Genomic DNA, 27231 nt, shown 5'->3' on the forward strand with positions numbered 1-27231 from the left:
CAGCTCCCTGCTCTGCCACCACTGTCCTGAGGGGCCTTGTTCACCATCTTTCCTCCTGCCATTCCCTTTGGCACATGGCTAAGAGGGGACACAAAAAAATTGGAGGAGCAGGGTGTTAGCAAACGGCAGGGGTATTTCTAGGCCTCAGATAAAGCTTTTGACAAGAAAAAAAAAAAAAAAAAAAAAAAAAAAAAAAAAAGAGTTAGAAGGGGGAGGAGGAAAAAAGGACGTGATTGGCTCCATGGGCACACTTGGCTCCATGGGGGTGTGTGAGAGCCCAGGGGTGCTGACTTGGAAGTGCACCCCTGTGGGGAGGGGGGCTGCAGAAGGGGGTGTGTGTCCCCAAATCCTGCATCCCTAAGGAGGGGGTGCGCAGTGCGGGTGCAACCCGGGAGAGGGCAGCAATGCCCCGCACATCCCACTGGGACCTCGGGGAGTGGGGGCAGCCTGGGGGGGTTACCCTCCTCCCGGGGTGCCCGCCCCCAAAGTATCTCCTCTCTGTAAGTATCCCCCCTCCCAAAGCGGCACTCAACGGCCGCGCGCCCATTTGCGCCCCTCCCTGCGCGCTTCGCAGCGACTGGGAGGAGAAAAAAAAGGAGGGGGGGAAGGAAGGAGGGGAAAAAAAGAGGGGGGAAAGGAAGGACTACAAGGCCCGGCATGCCCCGGCGGTGCTGCACGGCTCCCCGGGGTGCCGGATGCTGGCCGTGCCGCTGACAGCGGAGCGAAGCGGAGCCGCGGTCCGCGCCGCGCACGGAGAGAGGAGCGAGGGGCTGGGCGCGCCTGGCCGCCGGCTCTGCTCCCCCCCTTTTATCCCAGCCCCCACAAAGCCGGGAGCGGCAGAAGGCAAGAGAGAGGGAGGAGGTGGTGGTGGAGGAGGAGGAGGAGGAGGAGGAGGAGGAGGGAGGAGGAGGAGGAGGAGGAGGAGGAGGAGGAGGAGGAGGAAGGGGGGAGGCAGCGGCAAGCCAGGGCTCTGCTGCGCTGTGTCTTTCTTTGCTTTCCGCAGGCGGCGAGCGGCGGAGGCGCAGAGGGGAGGTCGGTTCCCCTCCGCCTCCCGCTCCGCTGCCTTTTGTGTGTGTGTGAGAGGCGAAGGGGGGGGGAGAAAAAAGAGAAGGAAAAAAAGGGGGAAAAAAGGTGAAAAAAAGGGGGAGAAAAAAAAGAAGGAAAAAAAAGGGGAAAAAATAAGCTAAGCGGTAGAGGGGAGAGAAAATCCCGGAAAAAATAAAATAGAGGGGTGGAGGGGGGGAGAGGGAAGGAGGAAAGAGCAGGCAGGGGACGGAGGAGGGGGCGGGCTGGCAGGAGCGGAGTTGCCTGGGGAGAATGTGAGCAGGAGGCGCTGGAAATGCTCTCGTTGAAGGTGGCGAGCGGTGCCGAGGGCTCCGGGACCCCCGCGGCCGGTCAGGACGCAGCCCCGGCGGGCGGCAGGAGCCACCCCAAGCGGGCGGGCTCCGAGGGGCGCGGAGCGCAGGAGCCGGCGGGTGAGTACCGGGGACCCCCGCCTTTGTGTGGGGCTGGGAGGGGAGAGGACACACGGGACACCCCCTTTGGGCAGAGCGGGCGGGGGGGGAGGAGGCGGCGTGTCGCGTGTATGTGTCCCCCCCCGCGCCGTCCCCTCCGCTGAAGTTGCGCGGCGAGTTGGTGCCAAATTGCCGGAGTTTAATGGCACTTGTGGTGGGGAGGGGCGTGCGGGCGCTGGGGGCCCGGGGCGAGCCCCCATTGCGCGGGGGCTGCCATCTCCGCGAGTTCGGCCGCCTCCCCCTGAACACCCCCCAGCTCTGCCCCCCCCGGGTGCGAGCGGTGAGTGACAGCTGTCAGAGCCGGCTCCGGCCACTAGAAGGCAGAGCCTGTCAACAGCGCGGGGGGCTAGGGGGGCTCCCCGGAGAACGTGGGGGCCCCCCGGGGCACAGCATCCCACCGCCTTCCCCTGGCAGGCTGGCTCGGGGGAGCGGCGGGCTGCCCCGCGGGGGCACTCCCGAAGGGTGCGGGGTGAGGGGCGTGCGGGAGGCTCCCCCCAGCCCCGTCGGCGAAGTTGCGTGGTCCGTGGTGCGGGGCTCGGCGAGCGGTTGTTACTCCCGTGCTTGTCATCCCCCCTCTGATTTGTTTTTATCGATCAGCTGATTTACCCCCCCGCCCTCCGCGCGGCCCTCGGTGCTTGCGACAGGGACCACGGGGGACCGCGATGGCTTTGGCGGGGGCTGGAGTCACCCCACAGGGTCGCTCTGACGCCAGACTCTGTGTTTGGTGTCCCCAAGGCCGACGCAGGTGGAGACACCTGAGTCCCCGCGTGTTTATGTGCTGGGGGGACGACGTGGCTGTGCCCACGACCAGGTGGCCTTGTGCATCCAGCCTGTCTGCCCGTGGCTGCCGGGAGAGCCCCCCAAAAGCAGCGGGGTGAGCTCATTGTGTGCCACAGCGCGCGGTGGAGTCACTCCAGATTTATCCTGGCGTGACAGAGAGCAGAAGCGAACCCCCGGGGTGACGGGCACGGATCCTGCCCCGCTCTCTTTCCCACCCTGGTGCCGGCGTGGTCTGAGTCGGGGGCGCGTGGTCCAAATTGGGGCCCCGTGGTCTGAATCGAGGGCCCCCTCCCAAGCCTCTCCCCCTTTCCTCGCCCCCCCAGGTGTCCCCTTACACTGGCTTCTCCTGCTGGGCTGTGGAATTTGCAGGGGAGGGTGGTGGTGGTGGTGGTGGGGAGCGGGGGGTGGAAGAAGAGGGCGGAGTGGGGGGGCTGGAGAAGGGATGGCGCGGCGCCAAATTCCGCTCTGCCATGTCTCTGTAACCTGAATAGGCCAACTCCATCCCCGGTGCGAGTCCCCCGGGGCTCTGCCGCGCTCCGATGCAGTCAGGCGGGAGGTGGCTTTCGCTCGGCTGCTGGCGTGTCCCCCCTCTATAGCCCGCCAGCTCCAGTCCGGTTCCCTCCGGGACACCGGCCGGAGCCACCGTGCACCCGCCGGGAACCGGTCGGGCAGGAGGTGGAGATGGTTTGGGGGCGAGGGGTTGGCACCGTGGCGGGGACGGGGTAGGCAAGGACATCCCCAGAGCGGGATGGCCAGCAGAGAAGAAGCCATGGAAGCCCATGGAAGGTTACGGGAGCCTGAGGGGGCCGGCACTGCCCTGGCCTCCTTAGAGGAGGCAGCAAAGACCCGGGGCAGGCTATTTCTGCTGAGATCCCGAGGAAAGCTCTGGGAGAATTGTGGGCTTCTATAAATAGTGTGTGTCAGCCGAGTGGAAACAGGGCCTTGAAATGCTCCTGCTATTCTCCCGAGTGCTTGGAACCCGCTCTTGGTAAACAGGGCAGCGGTGGGGAGGGCTGTTTCCTTCTTCCGGGCTCGGTAACAGGAGCGGGAGGGATGTGGGGGGGATTTTTGCCTGGTGATATGGCAGCGTTCCCCCCCTGGGGCCGGCCGGCTGGATGCTGGGCTGTGGCCGGGCTGCCCGGATGCGGGATGGCCCCTGAATGCGTCGCAGATGTGTGTCCTCCCCCACTGCTGTCCCCTCCCCGCCCCACTGCCTGCCAAACTTCGGGGCTGGGATGCACCGTGTGGTCCGGTCGTGGTCCTTGGGGAGCCAGTAATGCTGGGGGAGGTTTTTGGGATGTAAGGGCTCAGCTGGCCAGGAGATGCTCAGCACACCCCCTCCTCTGGCCAGCATAGGGGTGCGTGGGGTCACAGCCTGGTTCCCTCTCTCCCCACCGCGTGTCCATCCATCCGTCCATCCTGGCTGGAGTTGTTCCCGCTCTGCCTCAGGGCACATGCTGAGCGATGCCTTGGCCCCATGCACGCGCTGGAGGGCAAGGATTTGATCCCGTGGGACCTTCCCAGGCATGTCTGGACACCCAGGGTGCTGTGGACCTTGTTCCTCGGGGGGTTCTGCATGCAGTGGGGACATGGTGACATGTTCCCAGGGTATTTGCTTGGCTCTGGGGCACATCCTGGCAGCCCCAGTGCTGTGGTGAGCATTCAGCTTCCCACGATGACCTGGCATTGTGCTCATTTGTCACCACCCCTTGCACCCACACCCCAATATTCACCCTGTGCTGCAGACAGTGGCTCAAAAGCTGTCTTGTTATTATTTTCCTTAAAAATAATACAACAGGGAAATAACTGGGCTGTGCTTAGCTCCCCACTGGGAGTTTTTAGGGTGATGTACAGTAGGCTGAACGGTGGGAGGGATCCAGGGCACTTTTGGTGGGATTTGGTGTTGGATTTGGAGTTCACCAGGGTGTCACAGGGCTGGGGGCCCACCCCATCCCTGCGTGCTGCCTGCCTGAGTGCTCGGTGCCGGCACAGCGGTGCATGTTCTCGGCATGGGTGGGAAGGGGTGAGCACCAGTCCGGTGGGGGTTTTTTCCTGCTCCATATTTTTTTTTCTTTTTTTCTTTTTTCTTTCTTTTTTTTCCCCTCCCTCTCTGTGGGTTGAGCGTTGGGGCGACAGACAGGGAAAGTCTGAGCAATGGTCTCCGTGCTGGTGCTGTCTTCAATCACCGCGTCCCAGAATCCCTCGCTCTGGGCCTTCTAGGCACAAGGGCTTACAGCGAAAATCGGCAGCTGCAGCTGCGAGTGAAAGCACAAGAGCCCGGCTGGGTCTTTGGCATCGGCAGGAGAGCAAAAAAAAGCTGGGGGAGGCGAGGAGGGAAGGGAAAAGGCGGGGGGAAATGTGCCCTGTGGTTTTTTTCCAGGCTTGCCACCGAGGGTTGTGTTTCAGAGCATCGGTTCCCGGGCGCGGGAAGAGGCGGGAGGATGGGGGGTGCGGAGCGATGCCTCCGGGGAGCTCATTAAAATCTGTCGGCTCCCCCCTTTCGCCGGCCGAGAGAGGCTGGATATGGAGGGAAGGAGGGAGGGACGTGCTGGGAAGGAACATGCCGGCAAACCGGCTGCCCGGTGGGGACAGTTGCCGGCCCGGGCAGGAACGCTGCCCCAGGGGCTCACCTGTCGGAGCACGTCGGCCGCGGCGTGCCAGCGGGGCCGTGACAGGGGCTGGCGTGTGCCGGGGACTCCCTCGGCGCTGCGAGAAACCCCCAGGTGCTGAGCCGGGCTCAGAGGGGAGATGAGCTGTCTTGGTGCCGGGATGGCGGTGGGGAGGTTAGGGGTGTTTGGGGTGATGCCAGGGGTCAGTGGGGTGCAAGCAGGAAGGGGAGTGCGAGTGGGAGGTGTCAGCACGAGCATGGGCAGCATTGGGAGTGTTGGCTGTGCGGGAAGGGTTTGGTGTGCAGGTAGTTTGGTAAAAGACAGGGGGTGCAGGCAGGGATTGGTGTGCATGGGCAGGGTTCAGTTTGTAGGCAGTATTTGGTGTACTGTCAGGGTTTGGTACACGGGCAGGTATTGATGTGCACAAGGGAGGGTTTGGTGTGTAGGTAAAGACTGATGTACAGGGATGAGGCTGGCCTGGAGATCCTGGGTGCTAAGGTGGGTCTGGGCAGGTGTTGGCAGGAGACACACCACCCTGGCAAAAATACCTCCTTCCCCTCCCCGGTGAAAGGGACTGACAGTGTTGGAGATCCCTCTTCCCATTCCAAATCCCATGGCATGCTGGAGGGAGAGGGTTGGTGCAGCCTGCCCTGGCACAATGCTGGGAGATAGAGGCGAGGCAGAATGTGTTATTGATCCTCTCAGAAGGAGAGCAAAGCAGTTCATGCCATGCCATGCCGTGCTGTGCCGTGCTGTACCGTGCTGTGCCGTGCCGTGCCATGCATTCCCATCCCTCAGCTGCCACTGCTGCCTCCAGGGCCTCAAGCCCCACGCAGACTCTCCCTTTTTCTCTTCCCTCTTCGCCTCCTGCTGACTTCAGCGCATCGGCTTGGGCTCAGCGCCTGAACATTCCTTGCAAAACCTGGGCCTAAAATATCTGGAGGAGGATGGAGCGCCTTGGGCGAGGGAGATGAGCTCCTCAGCTGCAGGAAAGAGGGAGGCTGCTGGGCTGGAGGCAGCAGGGACGCTTTGCTCCCTGCCAGCTGCCAGCCCCACTGGCCCCCCAGGAAAACGCCAGGAATAAATCTTGCCTGGTGAAGTTGGCAGTTTGGTTTGGTTTGTTTTGGTTTGGTTGGGTTTGGTTTGGTTTGGTTTGGTTTGGTTTGGTTTGGAGGTGCCCAGCAAAAGCAGGGGCAGGAGGGAAGCACAGCACCCTGTGGAGCACCAGATGAGTGACACAGGGAGGGGGAAGGTGTTGGGAGTGGGGTGACAGAAGGGCAGGGTGTCATGGAGTCTGGTGACAACAAAACAGGATGACAGGGAGAGTAGAGTCACAGGGGAACAGGGTAACAGGGTGACAGCGGATCAGGGTGGCAGGGCATGGGATGAAGGGGGAGCAGGAGAGGGGAGCAGGAGAGCAGGGTGCTATGGGAGAGGGGTGGCAGAGAGCAGGGTGGCAGGAAGCTAGGGTGACAGTGGAGCAGGGGGACAGAGGAGCAAGGTGGCAGTGAAATGGGATGGAAGGGTGACAAGGGAGCAAGGTGGCAGGAGAGTGAACTGGGTTGGGGTGGCTGAGGAGGGACAATAACTGCTGGGAGGGAGGTGCTACGCGGGAGCTGTGTGAGAACCAGTTTGCGAGGTCCAGATTGGCAGCAGATCCTGAACCAGGAGGAGCTGAGCATCCATACGGCCCCTGCCGAGATCAGACGCGACGACAGCAACTTGGTTTGGGGGAAGAAATTGGAGGCGGGGGAAGCTTTTTTGCTGAAATGAAATTTGAACCCCAAAGTGGGAGGGAAGTGGAGGTGGGGGGCATGGCTCTCTCCACATGGTTATTACTGCTGTTTTCCACCCAGCTGAAAGGAGAATGTAGCTTAATATGGACCCGCGGGGAGGAGAAGCACTCGGGAACGGGGATTTGGCAGGAGGGAGCTGGGAAACAGCGAGAGGAACGTAGAGGTGAGAGTGGCCAGGGCTTTGCCCAGGGAGGAGAGGACGGAGCCGGGCTGGAACAAGGCGCTATTGTTCTTGGCGAGCAGGGGGCCGGCCACGGCCCCCCCAGACCCGCAGAGCTGGCGCGGATGTGGGGAAGGTTTTTGGGACCGGTTTTTCCCGGCGGATTGCTGGCTGAGGAGTGGGAAGAGCTCACTGTGCTAGGGTGCACCAAAGGGAGCTCGTGAAACAGGCAAAAGAGAGACTCTGGCGTTTGATGGGGAGGTGATGGCAGGTGAAAGGACAGGGGTGAGTAGGAAGAATTTCGGATCAGTGAGCAAGAAGGGGTGGTGGGGCAGGGGCTAGGTGGCCAGAGGCTGACGTGGGAATGGGGCAAAACCCAACGTTTCTCATTTTGCCAGCACAGCAGCTCCTCCTTGATACATGTGTGGGGCCAGGGAGGTCAAAACAGAGGGTCTGTGCACCTTGCTGGCCTGGGAACCTCTATCACCCCCTGATTACGTCCTGCCATGATCCCCTCTTGTCTGCTGGCATCTCTCCAGTGGTCCCCACTGAGTCCTGCTATCCCAATATCCCCTTGGTCCCTTGCCCTAGCACCTGACATCGCCGCCCTTGGCACTTCACTGCTGCTGTTGATGTCACGGCCACATTGCCAGAGCCATCGGCTGTCCCCCAGGCCATGACAGTGCTTGGGGACTCCCCAGGGTGCCAGTGAGCCGGAATGTGGGGAACCAGCGAGGCTCATGGGGCTGGAGGAAGGGGAGGAGGAGGAGAATGCAGAGATGTGCAGTCCCATGGGCTCTGGGAGCTGTGGCCAGGGAAAGGGCGATGAGGCATAGGCCAGACTCAGGGTAAAGCTGAGCTTACCCGAGCCTTTCCTGGGCTCCCTGTGCCTTGGTCCTCTGAGCCCAGCTGAAAAAGAAAGACCCCCCCTGCAGCACATCCCTGGCATTTGCTCCCCATCCCCCCATTCCCACCTCTCTGACGCTTCCAAAGCAGCGATGCCCTAAAGGCAGCAGAAGCACCTTCGCAAGTGCACACTAAATATTTGAACACGCTTGGGTGGCTCTGGCACCACTGCTGCTCTCACCCTTCCCCATCCTCTTCCCTGGCCTCTCTGGACTCCCCTAATTTACTGGGTACCCCTCCTTTCCTTTAGTAGGTGCCCCTCCTTTCCTTCCAGAGAGAGGTGTGATATTTGCTCAGCAGCTCTTGCTCGGAATTATTTGCTCCAACTGAGGCAGTGCTTGGCGTGTCCCCCCAGGTGTTGTCATTGCGTGTCCCCCCCTCCCCAGCCCACCCGCTGCCAGCCCTGGCTGCACGAGGTGGTACCATGGCATCCACACGACACCCGCCTCCCCATGCTTCATCCCTCCTCTTCCTCCCAGCTTCAGCACCCTGCAGCCGGGCTGGGCGCCCAACGGGGCGGGAAGGGGGGGAGCAGTGTTCCCCTCCCCTCCCCGGCATTCCTTGGGAGTGAAACACAAGAGCTGGCAGGGCACTCCTGCTTTCTCTGGCCTCCGTTCCTCCGGTGCCTGAACAAAGCCCTCCTGCCTCTCCCAGGAACCTGGAGTTTGAAACAGGAGAGATGGCTAGTGCTGCATGGCAGTGTCCTCCTCAGGCGTATTTTGGGTTCTGTGGTGGGCACAGTCCCCATGGGGGGCAGCTCTGGACAGGGTACCCCAGGGTGCCCACAAGCACTGTGCCCGCCTCAAGAACTGTTGGCATCCTCCCCAACCTGGGTTTTGCATCCCCACCATCTCATTGCCATCATATTGCCATGGAAACTGAGCCCTGAAGAGTACCAGTTCAATTCCAGTTTGCCCCCAGTTTGATTGTAGTTTGGCTCCGGCTCTCTTCCCAACACATCTGTGACAACACAAGTTGGTGTATCCTTCATCCCATGATCCAGAATGATGCATCCCACAGGGAATGTGTGCTCCATCCCCCTTCCCGATGTCCAACACCCCCCTCCTCACCAAACAAAGCCCCCCACCCTCCCCACCACCCCCGGTGAAACAGGCCCCTGTCGGAGCGCAGTCCCCGACAGCGAAGGTTATTTTAATGGATGCATTACTTTAAACGAACCCTCCACCATCTGTTCCACCCCCTAATTACGCATGCAAAAAAAAGCCCATCTCACAGCCAGCGCAGGAGAAAGTAAAGATATAAGTGATTTAAATGCATGTATCTGCAGCTCCGCCAGCAGCTGGGCTGGGCTGTGCTCCTCAGCTGCCTGGTGAGCTGGGCAACTTGGAGGCAAGAAGGCAAAGGGGATGGTTCTCCTGGATCCGGCCGTGCCAATACCTCGGGAGGGCAGCCATGGTGCTGGGTGGATGGTGGGCTTGGAGCACGGAGGCTGTATCCATGCCTCCCTCCATCCCTCCATCCTGCCGTGGCCTCTCCCCATCACCCCCTGAAGGTTAGCTCTGCCTGCCGGCTGCCAGCCTCAGTGTGCCGGCTGAGCCTTCAAAGCGCGGGGACACGCGACCGTCCCCAGGCTGCCGCGGTGCATGGCGGGGGCTTGGGGGGAGTACCCCCAGCTTGGCCGGGCTCCTTGTCCTGGCGCTGCTGGGAGGTGGCTGAACGGGCAGGGGGGGTCCCGCGGGGATGAGGATGGGTGTATGCTGCCTCTGGGTGACACTTCTCAGAGGGTGCTTGTCCTCTGGAAGAGAGGCTGAGGAGGGGAGGCTTTTACCCCATGCTGCTTTTCCCAAGAAGTAGCTCTGCTTCTATGAGGCATCCCAAGACCCAGGGAATCTTGAGCCCTGAATACTCCCAGATGATGTTCGACCCTGGGAGTCTGTCCTCTGGGACAGCAGAAGGTGGGAGTGAGGTGGGGGCGGGCTGAATGAGACCCGCTTGGAGAGGCAGAGCTCATAGGTGATGAAAGAAAAAACATTTTTACATCAATCTCCTGCTTTGGGGAGTCCTAGCAGAGACAGGGAGGTGACAACAGCTTGGGGGGCTGCGTCTATCCCCTGTCTAGGGGGAAACGGGGGAACCCTGCATCAGGGCTGCCCCACTGTGACTCAGTTTCCCCCATCCCCAGTACAAACCACCCACAGGGATGGGATGGGTGATTGGCATGGCTTTGGGTGACCCCACAGTGACAACACAGGACCACGACCACCACAGCAGGGCCACTGCTTGGCGCCAGAGCTGACGGCGGTCCTGGGTGCCCGTCGTCCCCCCCTCTCCCTCCGTCTCCTTCTCTCCGTGCCTGACTGCAGCAGATGCGCCAGCTCTGCAGGAAGAGGGAATTAAGTTGGGCTGGAGGAATTTTAAAGATTGCTGCAGGCCTGAGGGTCTTAGATCCCCCCGCGGAGATGGGCAGTCATGCAGAATTAATCCTATCGGCAGCCTGGCTCGGCTTCAGCCGGTGCAGAGCTCCGGGAGAGCGCGCGGGAGCGCGGGGGGCGATGCTGGGGGCGGCTGAGAGAGCCCCGGTGCCTCTTGGCGTCGATGGGAAATTAATAATGAAAAATTAAAAGCCCCAATTCAGCCTTTCACCCCCCTCCTTCCTTCTCCCCATCAGCCTGGAGGTGGGACTTGTAGGGGGGGAGGAGGTGGGTGGATTCTGCAAAGCTTAAGGAAAACCTGTTTGCCGTAGCCAACAGAGCCCATGGTGGGAGAAAATGCTGGGGCCACATCCTACTCCCGGTGCACGGAGCTGTGGTACAGCCAGGGCTCGGCCATGTGCCACGAGGGACTGGCTGGGGCTGGCGTGGGGACACCCCCTTGCTGCCATCACCCAGCTGCATCTGCACTGAGGTCACACAGAGGCAGGAGCAGGCTGGGGTGACAGCAGGCAGGTTGGGGTGACAAGAAGGAGGTTGGGTGGCAGGAGGGAGGTTGTGACAGGAGCAGGTTGGAGTGGCAGTAGGAAGGCTGAGGTGGCAGGAGGCAGGTTGGGGTGGTAAGAGGAGGTTGAATTGGCAGGAGGCACTGGCAGGAGGCCACTGCACTGGACACAGGGACACACCAGACAACCCCACGTGCTGCACCGGCCACCCACAACATCTAAGGGGACGCCAGGGTGACATCTGGGTGCCCCGTAGGTCTGCCAGCCCCACAGGCAGCCTTGTCCCTGTCCGTCCCTCCTGGCTGCTGGGGCTGTGATGCCACTGTGCCGGTGGGCTTGGTGGCTGCCTGACGCTGGGCAGGGTGTCCCGCAAGGGCTCTGCAGCTGCTGCCGAGCCCTCTGCTCCTCCGGTTTATAAATAATGCAGCACCGAGGCGTGTTGGCAGTGCCCGCACGCGCCTGCAGCCCTGGCGTGGCAGCGGCACTTTGGGGGTGAGCAACGGGTGCTGTCACGCGGGCAGGGTGGCACCGAGCCGTGTCACCCCCACGGAGAGGTGGTGAACCCTGGTGTGTCCCCTCACCCCCTGCTCCCCACCCTGTCCCCCAGCCCCACATGTCTGGGGTGGGTGGTGGCAGTGATGGGTGCCCACGGTGACCCCACGCGTGGGGACGTCCCCAAGCCTCACGACAGTGGCGCGGATGGCGACGCGCAGCTTGCAGGGTTGCCATGGCGATGTGCTGGCGCTAACGAACCCGAGTAAACATTAACGAGGGAGAGCCCCACGCGGGTGGGTGCAAGCGTGGGGACCCAGGTGTCCTGCGGGGCTGGGTGCTGGGGTGGGGACACCGTCCCGGTGTGGGGTGCAACCGGGAGATTCCCCCCAGGTGGTCCTCTCTAGGTGCTGTGTGAGGCTGTGGTTTAATGGTTAGACTGGGTGCTCTGCGTGCTGGGTGAAATCCTTGAGGGCAGGACGTCAATCCCCTTCTCAGTTTGGGGGCACCCAGAGTGGGAAGGTCCCCACCTTGAGGTCCCAGATGTCCTGTCGTGCCCTGACACTGCTATCCCATTCTGGCCAGGGTCGCCCTCTCTGTGCAGCACCCGTGGGTGCTGGCTTGGAGGGGGGATGAGTCCCCAGGGTGCCCCCAGCGCCGGTGGGGACCTCAGGATATTCCTGGCAGCAGCTGCCACTGCCATTGCAGTTGTCACCGTGACTCAACTCCCGGCGTTCCTCCTTTCCCACGGCCATGCCGGCACAGGGACCCACACCCTGCTTTGGGTGGGGGTCAGGGTGGGGGCAGCCCCCGCACCAGCGCCCCCACCGTGCCCGAGGTCCCCTCCAACATTTAATGGTGCTGCAGCTCATTAAGCGGAGGTGCAGGTGCCCTCGGTACCTTCATCCTCCCGGAGGGCTCTTAATGAGCGGCTGCTAACGAGCGCCCGTGCTCCCCTTCCAGCCCCGGGAAGAGGCTGATTGGCGAGAGGCACCCGGGAGCGACGCGCGGGCTCCTTTCGCGGCCCTCCAGGGGTCCAGCGACCCCTTTGCCATGCTGTAGATGTGGCCTTTGCACCGTTCACGAGGGTCTCACGTCACCGAAACTGCACCGGTGTCACATCTGTCCCCAGCTTCTCAGTGTGTGCATCATGGGCACCTGGTGCCCTGTGCCTCAGTTCCCCTTGGGGGACACATGGCCTTGGGGATGGGCACTAGTGTTCGCAGGCATGCAGAGGTGTTGAGGCTCCTGTTGGTCGCTGTTTTCTCCAGAGTCACAATGTACAAAGGCACCCGACCCCTGGGAAGACCTGCTTGGGTCTGTCTGCACGAAGAACTCCAGGGGGTTTGACCGAGGGGCTGTGTGGGTCCCGTGCACCCCAAAAACAACCCAGTGCACCCCAAAAGCAACCCACTGCCCTGCACCCACTGATGCAGGGTGCCGGGCAGTGGGTGCCAAGAGGAGGTTGGCTGGGGGATGCCTGGTTCAGAGGGGCTCTTAAGCTTGTCCCCCTTTTTTGGGGGCTGTATTGGGGAGACCCCATCCTGCAAAGAGCCATCGACCCCCACCAGGGCTGGGTCCCCCAGCTCTCCACCGAAGGGAGCCCTAATCCTCAGTGACATGGTGCCCAGCTCTACAGTGGCTAATTGTACTGTCCCCAGCTGAGGATTACAGTTTAAAGCAGGAAAGGAGCAGCAGGAGCAGATGAGCTCCTGAGCAACAAAGCTCCTGTTCCCCTGCAAAGTGACTTTTATTAGGGGTATAATTAAAAGCTGACAGGAGGGGAAAATCATGGGGATGGCCAGGGTGAGGGATGAAGCCACCTGAAGGTCCCTGTGTCCCCCCCAGGCGTCCCACCCGCCAGCTTCCCACTCTGACCACAGTGTTTCTGGCAGGGCAGGATGGAGCAAGATGCTGGGCTGGCAGAGGAAATCCAAACTCGGCCCCTATGAAAGGGGCTTTGTGTGCCCTAGAAGGGGCAGCCCTCCTCCTTCTCCTCCTCCTCCTTCTTCTCCTCCTCCTCCTCTGCCTCCTCCTCCTCCTCTTCTCCTGGCTGCAGGACCACTGTCCTGCTGGGGGGGTGGCCTAAACGTGAGTGCCAGGGGGAAAATGAGGCACAGAGCAGCATGGCAACCCTGTGGCCTCCTGCCCTGCCCAGATTAATGAGATTTTCCCCATTACTTGTACCCATGGCTATGAGTGAGGCAGTCCCTGGGGATGTGCTGCGGTCCCCCAAGGGTGCCCCAACTGCTTCTGTTCCTGCAGAGTCCCTGGGATGGGTCATCTGTACCAGGGCTGGCCAAGGCACTGGCAATAGAGAAGGAGCTGCAGGGACAGAAAGACACAAGGACAGAGGGACATCTTCCCATCCCTTTCATGCCACCTGGATTGCCCTTTCCCAAAACTGCCGCCTGCCTCAGTTTCCCTTTCTCCCCTCATGAATGCTATACCTGCATGACAGGACTCCAGATCACCCTGGGGGAGTTCAACCCTCCTTGGTGACCCCAGCTGCCCCCTCAGACACGTCTGGTGCCTCCTGGGACGGGAACACTTTGCGGCACCCAGTGCTTGGCATCTTTCTGGGTTTCCTCTCACAGGAACATCACTCCAGTGCCAGTCCGGCCCTGTGGCAGGGAGGAGGGTGGGCGTAGACAGGGACCTGCAGCTGGGAGCTGAGCACTGGCCACCTTGGCCTGGCCCAGCCCCAGCGGGCAGTGGGGGGCTTGTTCTTTGCCTGGACAGGAAGATGAATGAATTCCATTATGGGATCGCGATTTTATTCCACGTGTCAGGGAGCCTGAGATTAACTTGCTCACCGGGCTGTGACAAACCCAGACACCCGCGTGCATGCGCTCGAGTGTGGGGGCTTCACACACTTGCTGGGCACGAAGCTGCTGAGACCCTGCCATGCCCACCCAGGGCAAGCAGAGCCATGCTCGTCCACACTGATTACAGCTGGGAGCCCTCCAGCACCTGGGGAGGTGGCAAAGACCAAGGCCAGGGGCCTGGCACTGCCACTATGCTGTCCCATGTCCTAAAGGTCCTTGAGCCACTCAAGGACTCATCTTGCGGACAGGCAAGGAGGAAAGCATGATCCCAGCACAGCTCTGGGAGGCCATGTGCTGCCAAAGAACAGGCTGGGAGGAAGGAAGGAAATGGGACATGGGGGCTTGGGGCCTTCACGATAGCTGATGACACTGGGGACTTGACAAGACCAATGGGCTGCTCTTATCTCACCTCAGCCAGGTGGTTGCCCACTTTGGGAGGACATCAGGGCCATGCAGTTGTGTTGGGGCTGTGCTGTGCTGTGCTGTGCTGTGCTGTGCTGTGCCGTGCTGTGCCGTGCTGTGCTGTGCTGTGCTGTGCTGTGCCGTGCTGTGCCGTGCTGTGCCGTGCTGTGCCGTGCGGGGCTGGCTGCTCTCCCCTCACCCCCGCCCCCCCGTGCGGGCGCAGGCAGCTGGCTCTGTTTGCTGGAGGCTTTGCGCATTCCAGTTCGTGGGTCACTCGCCTTCGAAACCTCTCCGGGGACAGAGGCAGTTGGGAGCCGTAACAAACAACCCAAGGGCTCCAGTGACGCCCGCGCCCAGCACTGCCTGCCAGCTCTGGGGTGGAGGGGCTTGGGAGAGGGCCCCCTGCTCCCCTGGGGTGCTGGAAGGGAGCTCTGGGATGGTGCTGGGAGGTCCCTGTACAAGTAACCAGGGGGGAGGGACATGCCGAGCAGGTTTCCATGCAGGAGGTGGGGGTGATCGCTTTTGGGGGAGCGGTGGAGAGTGCAGGAGGAATGCTGTGGTCACTTTTGCATTGGGGACGGGGTTCCGAGTGGGGCACTGGCAGGGGTGTCATCCACGATCCGTATAGGAAGGGGTGGTGGAGTTAGCCAGGCACGGTACAGGCAAGAGGACAACGCGGGCAGCAAGTATGAGGTGGCTCAGGGCTGGTTATGGTGTCCTGGAATGTGCATCGGAGCCATCCTGAGGAGTTCCTGAGTCCGGTGGGGTGGTGGGAGAGTGGTGGGAGCGCAGCGCGGCTTGGGGAGGCTGGGTGGTGCAGGGAAGGTCAGCCTTGGCCAGATGCAGCCACTCCACCCTCCTCCAGTGCTTTGCACATTAATGCAAATGCACTGGCCTGAGTGGTTCATTAGCAGCATGTGGAATGGAATAATGCATCCGCATCCCATTAGCCTAATGAAAAAAAGGGAGCCGGCACCTGGAACAAAGCTGCCGACTCTTGGCTAGTGCTCTGGCTCGGCCATGCCGGGCCGTGGGGGCCCCCCTTCCCTTCCCCTCCCTTCCCGTCCCTTCCCCTCCCTTCCCTCTGCCGCCCCAACCGTTGCCTGCCCAGCCCTCTGAGCATCCCTGTGCCCAGCGCTGTGGAAGGGGACCCCGTCCCCGGGGTGTCACCATGGATCCCATTCCCGGTATATCACCACATCAGGGGGCAGCCCCAGGAGGATTTCAGGGTGGTCTCAGCATCACCCCTCAGCATCCCAGGGTGGGAGAGGGATCCAAGCCAGTAGTGCCACAGAGGCATTGGCTGGGTGTTGAGATGTCTCCGTGTCCCTCCTGCAGAGCCTGAAGGATTCAGGGGCACCCCAGGGTGAGCACAGCCGGTCGCAGCATCATCCTTCTGCATCCCTGAGTGGGAGGGGGTCCAAGCTGGGAGTGCCGCAGTGGCGCTGGCCGGGTGTCGAGATGTCCCCATGTCCCTGGGGCCGGGAGCGCGGAGCCTGAAGGATTAGAGGAAACATTGCCAAACAAACCAGGCTGTGCCGGAACCAATTAGCCTCCAGCAGGCAGAGTTTCAGATGCTGTTATTTCTGCCTCTTCTCTTTTCTCTCCCTCCTTCTGTCTCCCCCTTTTCCCCCTCCCCGGCCCTCCCCAGCCCCTCCTGCCCGCCCCCAGCATCCCTGCTCTCGCCATTCCTCTCCGTGTCGGAGCTTGTTTTGGGCACTGGCTCTGGAGTGAGTCATGCCGCGCGTAGGGGATTTTAAAAGCTTTCTGCTGTCGCTGGGAAGCCGGTTTGGGCTGCTCCGACACTGGGGGTGGAGCGCCATGCCTCGCAGACAACCCTCGTCTGGGGAACCCAAAAAATTCCCCCATCTCGATGCCCCGAACCCCTGGGATCCCAGGGCCCCCCTTTGTGGGGGTCGGCTCCGTCACCCCAGCCAGCAGTTGAGTCACAGGCGAAACTTTCGAGCCGTTGGAGCTTCCTCCGCCGGGCCCCTCTCGAGGAAGTGGTCTGCCGGGGCGTCGAGCCCGGCGGGGCGGTTGCCCCGTCCCGGTGGGTGCAGCACGCAGGCGCGGGCGGCCAGCGCTGGAGCTCGAAGCGTGGGAGACTTTTTCCACCCCCCCCTTTCCCTCCCTCCTTCCCTCCACTGCCGCCTCCGCCGGCCCTGCTGCTAAACCCAGGGTGGGGGCCCTCCGGCACGACCCTCCCGCCAGTCCGCAGCTGGCCGTGGTCCCCCCCTTCATCCTCCTCCTCCTCCTCCTCCTCCTCCTTGCCTTGAGCTGTGCTGCTGAGGGACTGCAGCTCCCGTGGATCAGGAGGAGATTTAGGTCAAGCGCTCGACTGAGTCGAAACAGCCATCTGTGTGCAGAGGAAACCGGCCACCCAGAGCCCCCAGCGCGGCTGGCCCGGCATCGCCACAGGGTCCCAGCACTGCCAGCACCCCCCGGACCCTGCGCTGGGCACACAGCCTGCCTTTGTCTCCAGCAAGGGAAAAAACCCCACCCAACGAATAAACAAATGGGGGAAAAAATCCCCTGTCCTGCCGATTCGTCACCCCTGGCTGTGCCGTGGGCATCGCCGGGAAGTTTGGCACGGAGCGGCCGCGGCAGCGCTCCAAGGTCGCCCTGACACGCGGTGGGAAGGTGTGTGCTGGTGTGAACTGGGCATGGATGCAGGAGCGAGGGCCGGAGCCGGCCGCGGGCGCTGGAGCAGGCAGGGCGGGAGGTGCAGGCAGGAGAGAGGCCCTGGCTGCCTGCCCAGAGCCCGGACTCCTGGGTTCCTGCAGGAACAGGGTGGAGCGGGAGGAGGATGGGGAGCTGGTGTCATCCTGGCCACGGCGGGGGGGGGAGCATTTCCCTCCCTGGGAGAGCAAGGGGCTCCTCATGAAGCTGCGGCTGCCATGCCTCAGTTTCCCCCGATGATGAAGCAGAGCAGAGCAGTGCTGGCACAACAGCCGGGCACCCAGGTGAGGTGGGCACTCCCAGATGCCCCTTGGCACCTCACACCGGGGTGGAGGTGACCGCAGCCCCTCCTGCTCTCCACCTGCCAGCTTCATCTTGCTTTCTCCGTTTCCTTCCGGAGCCTTTTCTCGCCCGCCGCTGTCTGTGCACACGCTGGGCGCAGGGAGAGGAAACGCCGCCTTGGCCGTGGGAGGGCTGGCGCCGAATGGGCCTCCCAGCCCAGGGCGGTTTGGCACACCCCAACCGTGTGACGAGCTGTGCGTGGTCTCAGGCCGGAGCCCGGCCGGGCGCGGGGATGCTCCCCGGCACCTCGGCCCGTCCGCTGCCCGCCCGGAGCCGGGCCCGCGCCCCGCCGGGCCCCTCGCGCGTCCGTCGATCGGCCCGCCGTGCCTGGTAAGGAGCTTTGTCCGGCTGCGCAGCCGGTTTGCACAGTAATCCCGCCTTGGCCGGCGGGATTATGCTTGGGGAGAGCTGTGGGGGGCCCGGAGCACCCAGGCAGATGGGGTTTGGAGGTCAAGGTTTTCCTCGGTGCTGTGGGTTCTGGCCAGGAGGGTGAGGGGGGCATCCTTATGCTCAAGCAGGTCACACAGGGACCACAAAGTTTGCCCCCAGCCACCGGGCAAAACCAGCAGGAGCTCAGTGTTCCTGCAGAGCCCTGTGTCAAGCCAAGACAGAGCGGGGGCCGGTGCTTCCTGCTGGGATGATGTGGAACATCCCTGCATCCTTCTCCAGCATCCTTCCCTCCCAGTGTGGCAGCAGCAGGCATGTGCAGGCAGCTGCGAGGTGAGAACTGCCAGGCGGTGCGGGTCCCATCCTGGGTCCCTTCCCAAGGTCTCATTCCAGGATCCCATCCCAGCTTCCCCACAGCTCTGGGTCCCTGGGCAGGCTCGGAGGGGGCTGGTGGATGCTGGGAGCTCAGCGGTTCTTTATGGTCTCAGAGGGCTCCATTAATTCTTTAAATATCCAGCCTTTCCAGGTGGGTTTTGTTGAAAATTAATTTCCGGAGCTATTTTAATTTTGCTGTATTTAATTTGCTGTTTATTTTAATTAATTAACGTTGGGAAAATCTCTTCTCCCCAGCATCCTGCAGCCGTCTGGGGTGGCTGCACCCGGGAGGTGAGAGCAAGGGGGTGTCGTGGGTGTGAGGGGCACTGACAGGGAGGGTGCCCATTCCCCACAGTGCCCACCTGGCTCCATCCCACCTGCCCCAGGTGACAGAATTGGCATGGGGAAGCAGCAAGCTGGGTCTCTTCCCAGCTCCATCCCCGCTCCAGGGCTTATCACAGGGTTTGCTGCTGGCTTCATGGGATGTTTGTCACATCTCATGTGGGACATGGATCAGGTAGTACTTGCAACCACCTTTCTCCTCCTCCTCCTCCCGTCAATGGCTGGGGACCTGAGGGTGTGCATCCATGAGGATACCGTGCTGTGCCATGCCATGTGCCAAGCAGGAGAATCCTGATTTAATAGCCCAGCGTGGAGCTCTTTGGAACCACACCCACACAGAGGGACACGGGGCTGAGCCCAGCCTCCCGCTCCCGTCCCTGCATCCCTGCTGGTGCTGCATCCTCGATGCTGGCCAGACCCCAGCGAGGGGGTCCCTGTGGGGCAGGCGGGCAAGGAGTGGGGGAAGGGATGGAGCCGCCTTCCTCCAGATCAAGGCCTCTGGTCTCTCACATGTCTAGACGCTGCCACACACACCTAATGTGGTTCTTGGCAGGAGCCGCGGCTGCTCTCTTGAGGTTAATTGCTGCACACGGAGCTCTGCAGACAGATAACCCGGCTCCACGCCGGCCCCGGACCCCGGCCTCACCCAGCCCTGCCTTGGCCACAGTCCCCAGGGCATCAGGCACCCCCCCAGGAGGAGCAGACTGGGGGTGCAGAGGGGGTGATACTGTCATGCTGTGCCCAGTGAGTGGTCTGGGGTGCAGCACTGAGCAGTGAGGAGGGCTCTCCCGGTTTTGGGGGGCAGGGAGGGATGGAGGAGAAGTGCTGGCAGCGCTTAGCAGGGGGTGGCACTGGCCACGGGGGCTTTGGGGCAGGAGGAGGAGAAGAGAAGGGCCCCACCAGCTCGGGGCTGCCGCCATCGTCTGCCTGCTCTTGGCAAGGCGGCTGGACCAGATAAGGGAAGCACGGCGGGGGGAGCCGGACAAAGGCTCAGCCTTATTCAGCCTGCGTGGCTGGATCCAGGCTCCGGAACGGGAGCTGGAGAGAGATGCGGTGGGGACTGGGCTGGGAAGAGCTGTTTCATCCTCCAGCCCCAACATCTGGTGGAAAGAGGGGATGGGAGGAGAGAATGCTGGGCAGGCTGCAGGGGTGAACCCCAGGGCTTGGCCACATCCGGACTCCCTGGTATGGGCTGGATGAGGCCATTCCCAGCAAATGCAAAGCACCTTCCTGGGAGCAAACACTGCTCTAAATGACATGCTTGGAGACACTGGTACCCCAGTCCTCATCCCTGCTTGGCCCCAGCCACAAGGGCCAGTTTCCCTTTGGACAAATCTGTGCTTTGTCAGGCCTGCTGCCAGCTCTCAGGTGCCATCACCAAGGCAAGGTGGTGTAGAGCAGGGCTGGGAAGTGGTACCTTCCAAGGCCAGAATCACATTGGGTCTCTGGAGGGATTCCCAAACATGACATCCTGTCTCCTCACACAGGGCTGGGGCTGGTGATGGGGTCTGGGCTTGGTCCCGTGTCCCAGTGCTGTGTGGGGGTGATCCCCAGCCCTGAGACCAGCCGCACATGGGATCCACAGGGAACTGGGTGAAGGTTTCCGTCCAAGCTGTGTTTTGGTTTGGGGTTTCGTCATGATTTCATGGCAGGGAATTTCCATTCGTAACCAAAGACAAGAACAAAAAAAGGGAAAAAGCCGAAACCAAAGAAAAAACCCAACCCTGGCTTGAATTTTTGCCAACAAAATGGGATGTTTCCATTCTTGCTTTGGCTTTTGGCAGCCCCAAACTGCAGCCAGTGGAAGAAAATATCCATGTGGAAACACTGCTGGCCTCCTCCAGCAGTGCAATGGCCGGGCTGGAGCTCCTGCCCCACAGCCATGCTGTGTTGGGGGGAGAAGGAGCATGGCCCCTCCAGAGCATGTCACCGTGCTCCTTTCCCTGTGCTCTTTGGAGAGGACATTGCCATGAGAACGGGCTTGTTGTTTTGTGGGGAGCTTCGAGACAGAGCAGGCGAGCGTTTGCAAGGACACCAGTGGCACGCCGAGCTCGCGCTTCCCACTTGTCCTTGCAGCGGGTCGCTCTCTCCTCCCCAGCTGGCAGCAGAGCCATGTTCAGCTCCAGCATGTGCTGCGCCACACCATCCTCCCTCCGGGCATTGCCTTCCCTCCTGGCATCACCCAGCCTCTCCCTGCTTCACCTCTCAGGTTTTGGGGGACCCTCTGTGGGGCTGCGACACTGTGGATGCTGGGGAAGGGAGGAGCAGCCACTGCAATGCTTAATGATGTTGGGTTTTTTTCCGCACATCCCCCCCTCCATCCATGCTAGGAGGAATTACAGTCGCCCAGGCATCTGTTCTGGCAGAGTCGAGCTAAAGAGCTTGTCCTGGGCTTGGCAAACCAGCCAGCGCAGCCGACAGCTTTTCCAAGGGCAGCCTTGGATGTGGAGCAGCAGGTTGACATTGCAGGGAGAGGATCCTTGTGCTGCAGGCACTGGTGCTGTGCTCCTCAGCTCCTGACTGGATGGGATTTGGCAGGGAGTTCTGCAGGCAGGATGCTGCAAACCCCCTTCCCAAAAAGCAGCATCCTCCAGCAGGTCTTTGTTTGGAGCCAGGAAGAGGGCAAATGGTGCCAGCACATCCCAGGGTCCTCATCTCTGCACAGGGATGACAGCAAGTGTCCCTCTGCAAAGGACCACCACCAAAAAAACTCCTGCTAATTTATCCTTAAAGCTGGAGAGGCTCCTCTGTGCCCCCAGGCTGTGTAGCATCCCTGCCACTGCCCCCCCTCCCCACTGGCCACCCTGTGGTTGTCACCCCCAGTCCTCCAGAACACCATGGATGGGTACAGAGGTGGCACCAGGAGATGCCAGAAGCATGGCTGCCCCCTGTGCCAGCAGCACCGTGCACGGGCCATATCCGTGCCCCGTGCCGTCAGCAGTCAAGGCAGGGGGAGGCGAGTTGGAGCGGCTTGGCAGGGAGGTGTGGGAGCCCTGCCGGAACGCTGGGCTCGGAGCTGGAGCGTGTCAGGCACAGATGGGATCGTTAGTGGTGGTAAAAATTATCCAGCCCCTCTTAAAAACCCAGGCGCAGCAATCTGACCCCACAGCTCCAGTGGTGGCAATTCCCACCCGAGCGGTGTCGGCATTTGCTTCCCCTGCCGTTACCATCCATCCCTGGGATCTGAGGCCACAGCTGCACATCACATGCCATGTGTTCCCAACGCCCGGTCCCCTCTGCAGTGCCAGAATGAGGGGTCTCTCCTTCTTCCTGCCCCAGGGACGAGCACCCTGACCCAACACCCACCCCAGAGCCACCGCTGCTGAGCAAGCCCCATCCCTGCAGGTGGTCCCACCCTTTGTGCCATTTCCTATTTCTTTTTTAATGCACCCAAGTCTCCCGTTTGCTTTTTTAACTGCAGTAACCACAAGAGGGAAGTTTCAGAGCAGTACAAGCCCGTCTGCGTGAGGAGGGGAGAGCCACCACCACTCTGTGCCCATCACCGCAGCACCATGCTCGGGGGCTTCGCTGCCACGGTCCAGCGGCTGGTGGCTGTTGTGCTTTCCATCCCTCTCTTCCTGCCGCTCATCCCCAGCTCCTTTTCTCTTGCAAGTGAGGAATTTGAGGCTGGTCTGGCGTTGCCAAAGGGCCTCAGGCCCCCCCAGCGCCGATCGATCGCTCTGCGCGCTCCTGCTCCCTGTTTTTTCTGTTTGTTTGCAGCCGCTTGAGGGCTCTTGTGATGAATCCAGCCTGGACAGCGTTCAACAACAGCTGAAACGCAGCCCGGGGTGGGGGTGGGAGAGGGCAGTGGGGCCGGCCCACACTGGAATGCGAAATGGGGCAGCGAGCAGTGTTGGGACGGCAGGATGGGATTGCGCCAGATCCCACGCCGGGGGTGCAGAGGGACAGGGAGCACCACTGCCACCACCCCAAAACCGTGGGTGCTGTAGGTTGGCAGCATGGGGACCTGCTTGGTTGAGTAGGGTGAGCATTTGGGGCATCTCCCTGTTTCTCCCAGCTGCCCATGGCTGCTGCTGAGAGCTGGGCAGCAGGGAGAAGGGCTAGTTCCACTGGTTGGGCTGCAGAGTCACAGCTGCAAGGGGACGGGGATCTGTGCCACCCACCCCACCGTGCCACGTGCCACGTCCATCCCTGAGCATCCACAGGGACTGGCTACCCGGCCACCTGCCATCACCTGTAAAATGGTGGAATTCAATTAAAAAGGAAACATTCCCCAAAACCCCGGTGCAAGGAGGGGTGTGCCCCCAGCCTGCTGCTGCCAGCTTTGCCAGGGGGGCCATGGCAGCCAAGTGGGGGGCACAGGCACATGGGGGGCACAGGAGGGGCAGCAGAGTCTCAGAGGGAATTTTCTGCCACGCCAGGGCAATGCTGGTTGGCGTGGCCACTGTGGTGCTCGGTGCTGGGGTTGGCTGCGATTTTGCAGCTGTGGCTCCGGGAGGGAGCAGGATGCGGCTGCGCCGGCGTGCGAGGGTGCGCGCAGGCGGGAGGGATAATTAGTTCCTACTATAGCACTTCTCAGTCAAAGTGCTTTTTAAAAGCCTCCATTCATTAGTCTTCACGGCTCCCCCGAGGTGTCGTGTCCTGGTTCTCTTCCCCCCTCCAGCTCCCCACCTTCCCTGGAGCAATTGGGGATCCTGAGCTGGGGAACGGGAGGACGATGTTGCTGTTGAGGCTGGGTCCTTGTAAAACCTGTAAATGGGGCGTCAGTAGTGGGGTCAGTCTCAGCGTCCCCTGTCCCAGTGGGGCTGGTGGGGTGTCATGGCCACATATGCATTGTTGGGAAGTTTCCATGGAGGCTGAGCTGTGCCATGATTGGAGCACCAGGGAAGAGAGTGGGGTAGCAGGGAAGGGCTGTGGGCCCAGTGGGTGCCACTGCCAACTTGCCCCCCTCACCAGCATGCCAGGGAGCAGCATGGTGGTCCCAGTTCCCAAATTACCCACTGTGTGCCAGGCTCCCAGGGGTCACCAGGTAGAAGGACGGAGAGTGCCAGAAGATGCCAGGGGGTGCTGATGCAGCTCAACCCCCAGACCTGCACATCACATGGATGCAGGCATGGGGGGTACCCAGGCATGTGCCCTGGTGAGGCGGCAAGACCAGAGGGGCACAGAGGCAGGCTGGCTGGCAGTGGGCCTCCGCTGCAAACCCTAACCTTATTTTCCCAGGTCCGACGCCAGTTTCCATGGAAACAGCCAGGAGCAGAAACGGGAACCAGAATCCAGAAATGTGAAGCTTTGAGCTTCAGTTCGCCTTCCTGGATTCCTGCTCCCCTTGACCTCAGCTGGGTGCTGGCACCCACGCTGCTCCCACTGTGTGTCGGGATGCAGGGCTGCCCTGCCTGGGCACCCCCTGGGGTTGGAGTGCTCCTCTGTCCATGCATGCTGCAGCATCCATGGGCATGGTGTATGGGGATGGGCATGGGGTCCCAGCAGGGATGTGCAGGGGCTGCTGTGGGAACGGGACACTGCAGGCAGGGACACTGCTGGCAGGGGACGTTGCTGGCAGCCCCACGTACTGGCAAGTTCAAACAACACCTGCACACATCTGTGTGTCAAGGTGGTGCACAGGGATGGGTGTGATGCTCTTACATGCACGTGTGCTTTATAGGTATAATGGGAGTATAAGCACAGTATGGATCAATATATGGTCTCTGTATTACTGATTACCACTGGGAAGACCCCAGTCCCGGGTTGTTTACCTGTCCTGGTGTCTCCATCCCTAGGATGCAGAGGGGACAGGGGACCCCATAGCCTGGAGAGGGGCAGCACCAGCTGTCATTGCATGCAGGGGCCTGGGTGCTGCCCCAATTCTGGGTGTAAGTGTGTGACATGGGGGGAATGCTGCTCAGCCTCCCGGGGCTGGGGACCCCCTGGACTCCTCTGGGCAGTTTCTGCCAAAATGGAGCCTCATGGGACACATCTGTGTCCTGCAAAGTCAAGCTCTGAGCTCTGTGCTGTGCTGATCCATCCAACCCATTGCCACATCCATCCAACCCGTGCCATGTGATGCTAATCTATCCTGCACCTTCCCTGCTACCCACTGGCCTCCTGCAGTCCCTCGGGTGTGCAGTGTGATGTCCCATTCCTTTGTGAGCTTGTAGCAGCCAGAGTCAGTGCCCACAGCATGGGACATCGGTGTCCCCCGGCACCTCCTGGCCAGTGACAGGGATTGCTCAGTGCCATCCCAGTGCCAGCTGGCCCCATCCTCCCCGCAGCACCCCGCTGCTCCCCACATGCCCATTTCACCAAGGTGCCAGCAGGCTGGGGCACACTGGAGCCCCTCATGGCTACCAGATTCCATCCCCATCCCCATGCCACACCTCGGGGGTGATGGTGGCACTGCCACAACGTCTGTCCCCCCTCGGTGGCGCACGGAACCGTGGGTGCAAACGCTCCGTGATACATCATTTACCGACGGACAGGTATTAAGATACATTATGGATAACTCACAGAGAGAGACGCTATTAATAATACAGACACATACAGAGGGAAGAAAGTGCACACTTGATTTCCATGTTGCTACCAGGAGTTGTGAGGCTGGCTCTGGCTGCCTCTTCCCACACGTGACTGCAACACAGTGGGTAGCTGACAGCCCAGAGAGCCTGGCTTGGGGCCAGGAAAAAGCAGAAAACACAATGTCTGTGCATATCCTCTCTCTTAAAATAACACTCCAACACCGTCTGAGACGAATTAAAATAAGATCAGGAGCGGTCTCGCGAAGAGAGGAAGACGAAGAGGGAAAAGCCAGGCAGGGGAATGGCCGGAGCTGGGCGGCCTCAGCCCTTGGCACAGATGGAGAGGGGGTGTTTTGCAGGGTTAGAGTTGAAAATAATTGAAGGGAAAAAAAATACAAAGGAGAACGAGAAGGCGAAGAGGGAGAAGTAAATCCCGTTTTTGGGAGGGGAGCGATGGCGGCGGCGCTGGCTGTCCGGCACATGGCTGTCCTTTGGAGGGGAGCCGGGCAGGGCGGGGGATGCAAGCGCAGGCTGCATGATGGAGAGCATCAGGAATTTCCTGCAGCTGAGGAACACACCAAATACCAGAATGCAAGAGCGAGCGGAGGAGAGCAGGGTGCCGGGAGGGAATGGGGAGGAGGAGGAGGAGGGGGATGCAGAGGGCTGGAAATAACCAGCGGGGAGAGCAGTGAGGGCAGGGGGCAGCGTACGGGGGTGACCTGGGGCTGTGGGGCTTTTTCCAGCTGTTTTCATGGATTTTTTTTTGCTGCTTTTCTATACTCCATGGTGCCTCGTGCCTGAACAGGGGTTTGGGGTATTTGGGGAGTTTTATGTCTTTCCTCCCTTCTTTCCTCCCTTCTTTCCTCACTTCTTTCTGGTTATCTGTGATCAGTGATAGCCAGACACAGGGGTCCCACAGACGCCTGCCTGCCCCTTGAGGCAGGATCCTGGCTCAGGGAGCCAAGAGCAGCCTGGGGAGTGAGCACAGCCCTGCAGAACGGTGTCCCCGGAGAGCTGGGGCCCTTTGAGGGGACCCTCCGTGTAGGCAGCGAGGTCAAAGGCTGCCCCAGGAACCACGGCAGCACCTCCCACACTGGCAACGAGTTTGCCAAACCCTCTCTGACCATGCTCTTGCTTTTCCCTGGGCCAGGCTGGGTTAAACACAACCCAAGCCTCCTGAGGCTGGTCTTGCATCCAGGTGCAGCCCGACCTCTCCCTCCTCCTCCTCCTCCTCTTCAGCCACCCCTAGCTTCCCCCTGCATCCCGCTCCTGGCTGCATCCAGCCCCGGCTCCCCCGGGGATGCTGGGAGGCTGGAGGGGAGGGGGGATCAGAGGGGGCATCTTGCAGAGCCGGATCCAGGTAGCCAGAAGGTCGCACTGAAAATCTGGAAGTGGAGTTTGGAGCTCAGCAGAGCGGTGAAATCCGTCTGGCTTTAGGGCAGAGAGGAGGAGGAAGGTGGAAGATGCAGGGGAGGGGGCAAGGAGGAGAGGGGCTGTGTCCCCCCGTGTTGGGGTGCAGGGTGTCCCCAGGTTACTGCCGTGTCTCAGCTGGGGCTGTGCCAAGCATCACTGAGGAGCAGACTGGGGATATTTGGGAGACAGAGGGTGATGAGGAGGAGACAGAAGAGCCCGAGTGAGTGCTGGAGCCCATCCCGCCGATGCCGAAGGCTTTGCAGCCCCTCACCAGGCGCCTCCCATTTCCACCGATCCAGAGCACGGAGTGCCTGCCATGGCGGGGTGAGCGGTGACCCACACCTGCCAGGGCCACCCGGGACCGGGATGCTGGGAAAGGGCCGAGCTCATTAGCAGTTTCCAACCTCCCCACACAGGGGGTCAGGGAGCAGCAGCCGGGGGGCACGGGGAGAGGCTGGAGGGGCTTTGTGTGGGCTGGCGCCCCCCATCATCCTGCTCAATGGACCCCGGGAGCCATTCCAGTTCCTGGGGGTCTGGGGTTGCAGTATTGCCAGGAGGGGATCTGACAGGAGAGTGCAGGGGGGCTCCCCCCACCCAGTGCTGCACCCACTGTGTTTGTTCCTCCCCCTCCCTGCCAAATCACCCCATTGCCTTGACTGCAACCATGAGCCTTGTTCTGGGTACAGGGGGGTGCCTGTCCCGTGCCGCTGCCCTGTCCCTCCCTGCCCGCATGGAGCAGGATCTCTCCTCCATCTGGTTTCCCGTGCCAGGAATCCCTCCAGCATCCCTTTGATCTCCAGCCTGGAGGGGTGAGAGGGCACAAGGGACCCTGTCGAG

The 27231-nt window shown here is 61.4% G+C and overlaps 1 protein-coding gene across 5 annotated transcripts in view; it reads left to right on the plus strand.

The window, feature by feature from the left end:
- The first annotated feature begins 824 nt into the window (after positions 1 to 824).
- AHDC1 (AT-hook DNA binding motif containing 1) overlaps positions 825 to 27231 on the plus strand; it is a 50222-nt gene continuing 23815 nt past the window's right edge. The window contains exons 1-2 of one of the 5 annotated variants that reach the window (XM_063419050.1): positions 825 to 843; positions 1355 to 1475. Coding sequence is in view for 2 of the 5 variants with exons in the window: in XM_063419048.1 (XP_063275118.1) it covers positions 6718 to 6862 (145 nt within the window). In the remaining 3 variants the exon portion in view is untranslated. Of the gene's footprint in view, positions 844 to 927; positions 1033 to 1201; positions 1476 to 6717; positions 6863 to 17710; positions 17735 to 27231 lie in introns of those variants that run through there. The other 4 variants (XM_063419051.1, XM_063419049.1, XM_063419048.1 and 1 more) reach the window with 4 other exon arrangements.

Source organism: Prinia subflava, chromosome 24, assembly GCF_021018805.1.
Source record: "Prinia subflava isolate CZ2003 ecotype Zambia chromosome 24, Cam_Psub_1.2, whole genome shotgun sequence".
Taxonomy (NCBI): domain Eukaryota; kingdom Metazoa; phylum Chordata; class Aves; order Passeriformes; family Cisticolidae; genus Prinia; species Prinia subflava.